The 10,890-nt window shown below is 39.3% G+C and overlaps 2 protein-coding genes and 1 long non-coding RNA gene across 3 annotated transcripts in view; 1 reads left to right on the top strand and 2 right to left on the bottom strand.

The window, feature by feature from the left end:
* Positions 1-555: 555 nt before the first annotated feature.
* On the top strand, positions 556-6,310 carry LOC143511681 (uncharacterized). The gene is made up of 5 exons (XM_077001259.1): positions 556-682; positions 3,650-3,865; positions 4,184-5,269; positions 5,854-6,022; positions 6,128-6,310. The coding sequence occupies exons 2-5, from the start codon at positions 3,652-3,654 to the stop codon at positions 6,249-6,251; spliced, it is 1,593 nt and encodes a 530-aa protein (XP_076857374.1). The 5' UTR covers positions 556-682; positions 3,650-3,651; the 3' UTR covers positions 6,252-6,310.
* A 1,003-nt stretch (positions 6,311-7,313) lies between these two features.
* On the bottom strand, positions 7,314-8,521 carry LOC143511680 (uncharacterized). The gene is made up of 3 exons (XR_013130227.1): positions 8,304-8,521; positions 7,662-7,769; positions 7,314-7,514 (listed from the first exon to the last, which is right to left on the bottom strand). It is a non-coding gene; the product is annotated as an uncharacterized LOC143511680 (long non-coding RNA).
* Positions 8,522-9,333: 812 nt separating this feature from the next.
* Positions 9,334-10,890, bottom strand: part of colgalt2b (collagen beta(1-O)galactosyltransferase 2b) — a 40,037-nt gene continuing 38,480 nt past the window's right edge. Inside the window, exon 12 of the mRNA XM_077004315.1 lies at positions 9,334-10,140. Coding sequence (XP_076860430.1) covers positions 9,867-10,140 — 274 coding nt within the window. The 3' untranslated portion in view covers positions 9,334-9,866. The remainder of the gene's footprint in view (positions 10,141-10,890) is intronic.

Genomic DNA, 10,890 nt, shown 5'->3' with positions numbered 1-10,890 from the left:
CTAAAATCGACTGCAATGTCATTGCTTTTTAACCAGGATGTAAATATATTAAGAGCCCAGGACGTTTGTTTTACGGTATTAACTTCGTTTCTCTGAATTTCCAGCTCATCCAAATCATTGTTTGTAAGCGTGACAAACCTTGGCTCATTGGAGGAATCAGGCTGGTCATTTATAGCTTCATCCTCCAGTTTCAGATCGAAACAAATGCTTTCGAAGCCAATAGATTTAACGAACTCCCTGTAATTCATTTTGATAATGTTGCTGCTTGTTTATAGTTGTGCTGTTTGGCTTGTAAACGCTGCTTCGTTGCTAGGTTACCTGTTTGTGGCGGAGTAATACATGGAGAGCTTCGGTTACAGTGCTATAACATGTAATATCGGCACTCCTAGATCGCCTCTCAGCCAATCACATTGTAGGGTCGGAACTAACTGTGGTATAATGGAAAATAAAACTGATCTAAAAAAACAAACAAAAAATAACGTTTCCCCATCTGGAGCGTCTAAAGGCACCAGAATTCAAACGCACCAATCAGTGCACTGCATCGCTCCACAGCAGCAGACGGTACAGCAGCTCACAGATTCACTTTGGAGTTGAGGAGTTTGGCATTAAGCTAACATTCACGAAGTTGTTTGTTTCATTTTCTTGGATTTAACTTAACCACAGCTCGTCTTTAGTTACTTTGGTAAGGAGATAATCGAAGTCGGTTAATTTATTAATTTATTGTGTTGCAGACAGGTGCAAATGATAAAGCTTTAGCTTTAGCTCCCGCTTAGCATTAACTAGCCACATTAGACTGTAAAATACACATTTAGTGCATGTTTCAGAGACGTGTGTATTACTGTCTTATATAAGTGTAGCGTCATGTTAATGCTTCTTATAACGCCGGCATGGATTTTCTAGCCTGTTTTAATACCAGGCTGGAACTTTAATTTAATTTTTTAATTTTGTGCTGTTGAAGATGTATTCTTGTAGCATATGTGGCGAATCGGTTAAGTCCGTGAAAGCTTATGTTTTTCACTGCAGACTGCATCGTAATGAACCCCGGCGTGTTTTTAAATGTGTTGAAGTAGGTTGTAAGCAGGTATTTTCTGGATATGCTGCTTTGAAATCTCACTTCTACCGCCGCCACACTGGCACAGTAGCCCTCTCTCATGATCCTACCGTTATGGTATTGAATTGCTCTGTCTCACTTTGTGAACGCCAGTGTGAGGGAACTAAAGATTTGATTGCTCACCTAAAAGATCACATAGATGAGGGACGACATGTAACTTGCCCAGTAAGAGGATGTCAAAGTGTGTTCTCTGTAAAATCTACATTTACCTCCCATATGTCTAGAAAACACAAACATTTAGAAAATGTGATTTGCAGTTCAAACAAAGATACTCAGTCAGAGAGTCCAACTACAAGTGCCACCATACAGGAAGCTGCCAGTGTCTCAGATACAGATACAGAAAACCCTTGTATGTATGGGCCTAATTTCAGTGACCTGTATCTCAGAAATGTATGTATGTTTTACATTAAACTACAGGGACAGCATCTTCTGCCAGCATCTACTATTCAAACAATTGTTGAAGAAATACAAAATATACATGAATTGGGACAAATGTATACACTGAGTAGACTAAGCTCACTTCTAAAAGATATGTTCGTTTCTGATGAGGATGTTAAAAAAATCTGTGACACAGTAAAACAATCTGACTTGTTCTCAGCTTGTCACACAGGGCCTATGAGAACTGCTTACTCAAGAGGTCAGTGCTTTAAAGATGTGTTCAAGTATGTTGAACCAAAAAAAGTATTCTTGGGTAGAGATGAGAACAGAACAGAGAGATTTACCTATTATGTTCCTGTGCTAAATACTTTGAAAAGTATGCTGGAATCTAGTTTTTGGCAAGGTCTCATATCAGTAGATCCAGATGTTTCAAGATCAGATGTTCTCAGAGACTGTTGTGATGGAAATGTGTTTGTGTCAAACACGTTTTTTAAGGAAAATCCAAATTGTCTCAAGCTGGTTCTATACCAGGATGCGTTTGAAGTAGTGAACCCACTTGGTTCTGCAAAAAAGAAGCACAAGGTTTTGGCAGTGTACTTGTCTCTACTCAACATCCCTCCCCATGCCCGATCAAATGCTGATCATATCCAGCTAGTTTTACTGTGTAGAGAGAAGGATTTCAAGGAATTTGGCCATGACAAAGTTTTTTCAGAACTCCTGACTGACTTGAAAGTACTAGAGGAGAGTGGCATAACAATGGCAGACAAAACTGTTGTGAAGGGAGCTCTCTACTGCATTGCTGGAGACAACCTGGGCTCTCATTGTATTGGGGGTTTTACAGAAAATTTCAGTTCATCAGTGTACTTATGCAGATATTGTCTGTTAACTCGAACTGAATTTCGGGGCGCTGATCCTGCAGTCTGTGGACCACGCAGGACCCCAGAAACCTATAGCTTTGCCACTGAACAGCTGGAAAGAGAAGGGCTGTCAGAAGTACAGGGGATAAAGTTCAGGTCTGTATTTAATTCTTTACAAAACTTTGATGTTTGCACACCTGGCATGCCCCCGTGTCTCGCTCATGACATCTTCGAGGGTGTCCTCTCATATGATCTTGCTCTTTACCTCAAGTATTTCATTAGCACAAATAAATGGTTCACTTACACAGTTCTGAACAGACGCATCAAGCAGTTTAAATACAAAGGAACAGATGCTTCATCCAAGCCTTGTGAGGTCAGCCCAAAAACATTGAAACTCAGTGGACAAGCTGTTCAAAATTGGAACTTCTTGAGACTTTTACCTCTCATAATAGGAGACAAAGTGCAGAAGCCTCAAGATAACGTCTGGCAGTTAACTTTGCAGCTCAAGGACATTGTTGACCTAATTTGTGCTCAGCAAATTTCCAAGGCTCAGGTTACTTACCTGGATGCTCTCATCCAAGAATATTTGGAAACCAGAAAAGCACTGTTTCCTGATATCAACTTAAGACCTAAACACCATTACTTGCGACATTATCCAGGGTTAATACTAAAATTTGGCCCTCTCATCAGGCTTTGGACAATGCGCTTTGAGAGCAAACATAGTTACTTCAAAAGATGTACAAGGCATCTGAAAAATTTCAAAAACCTGTGCTTGACACTTTCAGAGAGACATCAGATGTTTCAGGCCTTCCTTTCTGCTGGGTCAGTGAGTCCTCCAGCATTGCAAATAAAAGATGGATCACCATTTTACTCAGAGCTTTACAGTGAGCAAGTAAAAGATGCAGTCTTACATTTTGGCTTTACTGAAAGGAATACAAAGATTCCAGTTGATGTTCAGTACAATGGCCTTACATACACAAAGGGCCAGTTTGTTGTCACAAAGTATGATGAGTCAGTGGAGTTTGGTGAACTTCTGCTTATTTTTGTTAAGGATGATTCAGCTCTTCATTTTCTCATGAGAGTTTATGATGCAGAATTAATTTCTTGCTACCACATGTACTCAGTAAAAAATGCCACTGGAAGATTGGAGTGCAGACTCATCAGTGAACTGATTGACTTGTGGCCATTGTCATCATATATGAAAAATGGATACCAGATTGTACCGCTTAAGCACAGCATCTTGTCAGACTGAATGCCTTGATTTCATTGGGCCAGAGACCAAACTGTTTGTGTGTCTTAACAGATATGGCTGAATCACAGGTGCTAGTGAACATAGGGGATGCGATAGCAGGAGTGCTTCCGGACCTTCCTGATCAACTTGTCAAGTCAGTGGAAGAGACTTTGAAAACACTTGGTGCGGCAACCACAGATGATTTAAAGTACATTACAGAAAACGACTTGTTGCCCGTGTTAAAGCCCATACAAGCCAGAAGACTGGTTGCTGCCTGGACCGAAAATAGTGAGTGTAAAACAATGTCACCACACCATCCAATGGTACACTGTATTAACATGGTTGTTGAGGTTGATATGAGTTTTTCTGAGTGTAATGATGGTGTGACCATCATTATTTCCTGTGTAAATAATCATGATGCAATAGGGGGCTGTTTCAAAATCTATTTTTAAAATGCAATCTGTTAGACACATTGTATTACGTTTTGACCATTTAATTCAACCTTAATGTCTCCAAATGCATCCATACAGTGTTGATTATAGTGAAACAGAATAGCATTACTCAATCTTTAATGCTCTTATATCTTCTTTTTTTGTATTTTTACAGTCTCTGCGACTTCAATGCCAAAATCTATGCATTCCTCTCCAATGGGTGTCTCTCCCTCTCCACTCTCAATTTCTTCTTCACCAGCATCATCCACCACTTCTTCATCACCTTCAGGAATCAGTACACCATTACTACCAAACTGGATAGAGAGATTTGAAATACCATGGCAGAGGTTCCCTGAGGAGTTGGTACAGAATTTGGAAAGACAGAAAAGACCAAGTGCAAGACAAAGACGAGAAATGGTAAGGATCGTGGTGTCTGAAATGATGAAGATTTGTCAGAATCCAACCAAACACAACACTACAGAGATAGCAAAAATGATGGTGGCCAGGTATCCAAAGTCTCTGCAAGATGTTATTGATGGTGATGTTATTGGGCCAGGATATCATTCTCTGGTGAAGCAACTTCAGGCAAGAGTGGAAAATGTCAAGCGACCTGACACACCAAAGGTTATAAAGCGCAAAGCAGCATCAAATGATGACGACACAGACGAAATACCTGCAGAACAAAAAGCACGTGTTCAAGACACCTATGGCTGTATTAGCTGGGAGCCAAAGCATTTGCCACTCTCTGAAACTGTGGAGAGTCAGCTTGAAAAAAAAGAAGAAATGAAGATGTTGTTTAAAAACAACTACAGTACAGATGTTGTGAAAAAACTAGTCAAGTCCACCTATTACACCCAGCGTAAAGACATCAACAAAGGGGCAAGCATCCAGAAACTATGTCAGGAATGGCCCTTTCTCTTCAATGAAGTTGGTATGCCAGCACATTTCCAAGAGCTGACTGGTATGAATCTAATGGAGACCTTCCTCGCCAATGTAGACAAAAAGGGGGCGCGTCTGTTGAAGTTCCTGAGATATGTTGATGCGCAAAAACGCAAACAAGTCCTGAATGCTCTTCTCAAACTTCAGACTGAAAGAGGTCAGTCCACTGGTTGCTCACAAGAAGTCATTGAGATGCTGCTTCTTTTACTGGCTCATTTTGATGAGAAGGAAGAGCTTCTGTTCCACTGTGTTGAGATGACAAGCCTGGCAGAGGATGTTCAGATGGAGAACATGCCATTAACACCCTTCATTATTGTTTGTGGTAAGTAAATGAAGCAAAATTCAACTGCTTTTTTTGGGTATAATCTGGTATAATGTTCTTGTACTCTTGGCTTGTTTATTTATATGTTATATTGTTGCCCACACTAGTAATGGTCTGCATTTGTATAGCATTTTATCTAGTATAGAGATCTCCAAAGTGCTTTACACTACATTCACAAGCTCAGCCAGTAAGGTAGTTCATACTGTGATCTATGTAACTACTGAAGACAGATCCTGCCTAAATTGGTAATAAAAATAGAAATAAGTAAATGGCTTGATAAATTATTTACCTAATATAGCATCCAAAAAAGAAACTTTACCAACTTATTTAATTATATATTGAAATAAATGAATATGTATCATTTTCAATTTTATTTCCAATCTTACTGTTTATTAATTACGTTAATTACTTTTTATGTCATATTTTTCTTACTTTGCACATTACTTTATCAAGCCATTTTTTTAATTTCTGTATTTACTATAAATATTGGCAGGATCCATTGTCCAGTTTGTTTCAAGTATCTCTATATTGACACTGAAGCCCTTGTTATTAAACTTTTGAATTATTGTTTTTATTATTCTCAGGTTCCTCTTGCTTCGCTGCTGAGAGATTCATGTTGAGCATAGACAAGAAGATAGTCAACGACCACATCACAACCTTCACCTCCGCCATCTGCCTGATGTTTGGCAGTTACTACTGCTTTAACATACATTACCCCGTGGAACTACGATCAACACTAGAGTTCCTCCAACGGTAAAATTTCTGTTTTTATGCATTCTTTTTTTGTATTCATCAGTTTGATATTCCAACTCACATAGTTATTTCTCTGTGTCTCACTCCTTTTTTTTCTTCATAAAGGTGTTTCTTTTCCATAAATCCTGAGAAAGGCACCAAGGTTGAATCCAAGAAGAAAAAGGTGTTCTCAGTCAATCCCAGAGTCCTCACTCTCATCTCAGACATTGCTGACCATGAGTGGATCTAGTCCTACTCCTTTGGACAATACAGTAAAGGTGTGTTAAATATTCCAAAGATGTTTTTGTTGAAACAATTGTTACATTTCTGAATGTCAGTGGAAAGTTTGAAGTTTTACAAAATAGGATTTGTTAAAGTACCTGTTAATATTTTTTTGCTTCACTGTTAGTTTCAGGAATCGTAATGTATGATATAACTACAACACTGGTTTTGCGCAATTTGGAGTGAACTTGTAAGCATTTCTTCTGTTATTACTTACTTTGGCTTTCACTGAGACAATCTTTTGTGATTTAAGTAAACATTTTGAGTAAAGGTGTGTTAAATATTCCAAAGATGTTTTTGTTGAAACAAATGTTACATTTCTGAATTATTTCTGAATACTGTATACTATTTGATGTTCACAACTTTAAAAATGCTAAATAAAATACTTTCTTGCAAATATAATGTGGACATTTGTGTTGTATTTAGAAATGTTAATAAATGAATGCTTTGTGCATTAAGCTTGCAGAATATACTGTTTAAAAGAACTCTAGTCTAAAGAAGGTTCATTTGCAGGCTAAATATTTTAAGTAAAATGATTTGCATTAATGAAATGAGGTAGTAGTTAAGTCATTGTGAAATAACCAGCAAAAGGTGATCTTGTTTCATCAGGTAAACCCTATAATTAAAATCTCATGATAGTTTTTCATGTCATGTCAATTATTATTAATCATTATTAAAAGGGAAAGTACTTTTCATACATATTCTGGGAATTTTTACAGAATAAAATTATTTTTCATAATAAATTTTACAGGGAAAATACGTTGTTTTTTGTGGCACAAACTTAATTTTATAGGTTGTTTTCATGTTAATTTTAGGGAAAAACATAGTTTTTTAATTCAGTTAAAACATCATCTTTTACAGTAAAATATTGACTCCAGCACCAGTTTTAACCGTAAAAACAACAATGACTTTGCATTCCAACCGTTAAAGAAAAAAATGTTATCCCCGTAATTTTATGGTGCAGTTCTGGCAACCTCAGCTGCCAGCGTTTTACCGTAAAATCTACGTTTTTTTTTTTTACAGTGTATATATCGAGCTGCTCTTTCAAATCTTCATTAATCAGTTTCTTCATCCTGAGATCCTCCAAAAGACCACTCACAGTGTTCTTTGCCCTCTTCTCTCTGTCCTTTGCATTCCTCCTCTCCCTTTCCAGACTCTCCACCCTAGCCAAGGCTTCCCTGAGTCTGACCCTCAGATCCTCATTGGATGAAGGCAGAGCATAGGAGTGATCCTACAACAGAGATGTGAATATTGTTAATATCTGTGTGTGTTTGAAGAATGCTCCATAATGACTTATGTTCATAATGCTTCAGCGTTTGTTCATGGCTGTCATAATGCTAACAGCTGCTTAAGACAAAGTTATCATGTATTGACTCACATGTTTGCCCACAGACACTGGCTCAGCCTCCTGAACAGGTTGGGAGCAGTCTAGTGACGGGGTCTCCTGAGCCTTCTTTGAGCTCTTAGATGTCCTGGTAGACACGTGCTAAAACCAATGATAAAAGATAAAAAATTATCTAACAAGCAGATCCAAAAAGGGAAAATACGTTTTCCAGGATGGTGTGGCTCTGAATCTTGGCTTTCTAGAAGCACCGACCTTTTGGAGGTGAGCTGGGAAACAGAAGACTGAAGGAACAGCTCCAGTTCTGATCCTGACTGCCTGACCTGTCCTGTCAAAATCCTCTGGCCTGAAATGCTCACTGCAGAGCATGGAGGACAAGCTAGCAGAAAACCCTTCTCGTCTGACAGCTGTTTCCCATCTCTTTCTGAGATCTCTATCTTTTGGAAACCTACATAGTATGACAAACGTTTGCTAAACAAATCACAATAATCAGAGTACCTACTTCGGTCGAATTTAGTAAAAATATACTTTCTTTGTTTGTTCTGAGACTGGTTTCACCGCGGGAAATCACAGTATTACGTCCGTGATGAACAGTATTGAACACAAAATCAGGAAAATCTGTACGTAAAATGACTCCGTAATGGACAAATAGAAGCATTAATACATTTACATTCTTACCTGTGAAAGGTTATGCCAATTGATCTTGTTTCAGTTGAAAAGCGGTTGGTGCAGTTATACGCAGAGCATGAGCGAGGCATCTTTCGCTGCTTCTCCGATCGCTCTTCTGCCCTCACCAATATGGCGGACGCATTTACGTACGACTCAGCGTTCCATGAGGCGTCTATGTATATATGTCTATGCATTTGACCGTCTTCACACGCTCTCACACCACACATCCGATTTCTCACGCCGAAAAAAATCTAGTTTATTTACTTCTGATCCATATCTATGATTCAATAAGTTACTAGTTCGCTCTGGCGCCAACCACTGGCGATCGATCGATCGCGATATAATACTTAATTATATATATATATATATCCCCCCCCCGTGTCAACAATTTACACTCGCCACCCCCTCCAGGTTCAAATCTCACTCCAAGTGATGTTGAAAAGTTGGCAACCCTGCGTTAGATTTCCTTAAATACACGAAGGCCCATGTGCACGCTTGTGGTCGGAGTTCCCGTAACCACCTTGACGTCCTCCGTGGTTCCTACGATCTAGGAGGGTGAAAACCTGTAGTGTCTTGCAGCGCCATCTAGTGGACACACTGATGCACATAACTACTCTGTTGCGCAGCTGTAAGTACGCGTGCAATTCGTCATTATATTCAAGTTGGTTCATTACAGCTAATTCAGTGACAGACATCTCTACAGAAAAGGTCTTTATGATCTGGTGCATTTGGACTGTAGAAGAGTATTCTCTCAACCTCTTTAAAACTTCACACACACATAATTCAGTATTTGGACTGTATAAGAGTATTCTCTCATCCTCTTTAAAACTTCACGCACACATAATTCAGTATTTGGAGTGTATAAGAGTATTCTCTCATCCTCTTTAAAACTCTTCACACACACACATAATTCAGTATTTGGACTGTATAAGAGTATTCTCTCATCCTCTTTAAAACTTCACACACACATAATTCAGTATTTGGAGTGTATAAGAGTATTCTCTTATCCTCTTTAAAACTCTTCACACACACATAATTCAGTATTTGGACAGCTGTGCTATTCTTTTATTCCCTGAACCACTTAAACCACATCAACCACATTCAAATTACAGTAGAAATACTCTCTCAAATAAAAAAAATGTAAAAACAAACATTGATTTATTTGTGGTTGCTTGTGCCATTTCTGAGACAGTGTGTCTTTTCCCACATGCAGCTGAGTTGTGTGTGTTGTTATATGACGTGTTCAGTGTGGCTAACCTGGTGTGTACTGCTATTCCTCTGGGTCTCTCTAGTGTCCTCCAGGGACAATGATGTGTAAAGACAGACAGACAGGCAGAATGACAGACACCCAGTCTCTGAAATGCCATCAAATAAATTAAATGGACATAAGCTTTTGACTTCCTCTTCCTGTTTAACCAGTCAGCCAATGGTGTGTAAACATTTCAGCCTGCTGTAATGCTATTGGCTGAGCACCAGCAAATGAGGGCGCTTGTCAGTTGTGAAGGTATGGCCAGTGTGAGCGCTGTCGTCGGGGCTGTGATGAGGACGTGGTTGTATATGTCTTCGCTCCCATCACAGTTCATCTCTGGAGGGACGGACTGCAGGGGGCGCTGTGTCACCCGTGACGCTGTTCTGGGCGAGAGGCTGGATGCGTTCCTGAGCGGCCGTTTTCGAGGTGTGAACCTGATTCCAGTCTGTAGTGATGTGCTCGTCGTCCCAGATGCTGGATGTCTCTGTGTCACTGAAGTAACCCGGCTCACCTGTGTAGTGTGTTGGGTACAGCAGGAGTGGCTCCACAGAGAAGGCCCGCAAATCCCTGGGCTCAAAGTGTGACATATACGCTGTACTGAAGGAGGGAGAGGGAGAGGGAGAGGTAGAGAGAGAGAGAGAGGGGGAATAGAGATATAGGGAGGGATAGAAAGAGAGCGGGAGAGAGAGAGAAGGATAGAGAGAGGGAGGGATAGAGAGGGGGGTATTAGATGTGTAGACAATCAGTTTATAGATCTGAGTTGGACTGAATCATTTTGAGTTGGACTGTGTGTGTTAGATTTGAGTTGGTATTCTGCAGACCGATGGATCTCCAGAAGTGTCACGTCTTCTGATCTACACAGGTTCCCAGATTACTACTTCATGCTACAAAAACTACTGGAATACAACTCAAACAATCTCACAATGTTCCTCCAATCTGCTCAGTGGAAGGTCATATCAAGCCTGTGGGTGTCTGAGAACGGAGGTGAGGCTCATCTAAGCTTCACTGAGTGCAGAAATGAAATGTTGTTTTGTATCTATTCCCAAAATAAAAGCGGGTCTGGAGGAGTCTGATATTAAAATAAAAACATATAAATGAGCCTTTGTAATATTAAAGACAGTCATGATCTCCATGATAATAGTATCTAGCAGAAAAGGAACTGTAAGAGTACTTTAAAAAGTCAAGATGAGAAAGTTAAAGTGAAATAAGTAAACAATATTAAATAATAAAAAGAGGAGGAAGAAATAAATAATAATTAATAATCATTAACAATTATTAAAAATCATAATAATTTTTCTCTTTCTCTCTCTCTGTCTCTCTCTCTCTCTCACACACACACACACACAC

Source organism: Brachyhypopomus gauderio, chromosome 4, assembly GCF_052324685.1.
Source record: "Brachyhypopomus gauderio isolate BG-103 chromosome 4, BGAUD_0.2, whole genome shotgun sequence".
NCBI classification, from domain to species: Eukaryota; Metazoa; Chordata; class Actinopteri; order Gymnotiformes; family Hypopomidae; genus Brachyhypopomus; species Brachyhypopomus gauderio.
This window is presented reverse-complemented; position numbering and strand designations above follow the sequence as displayed.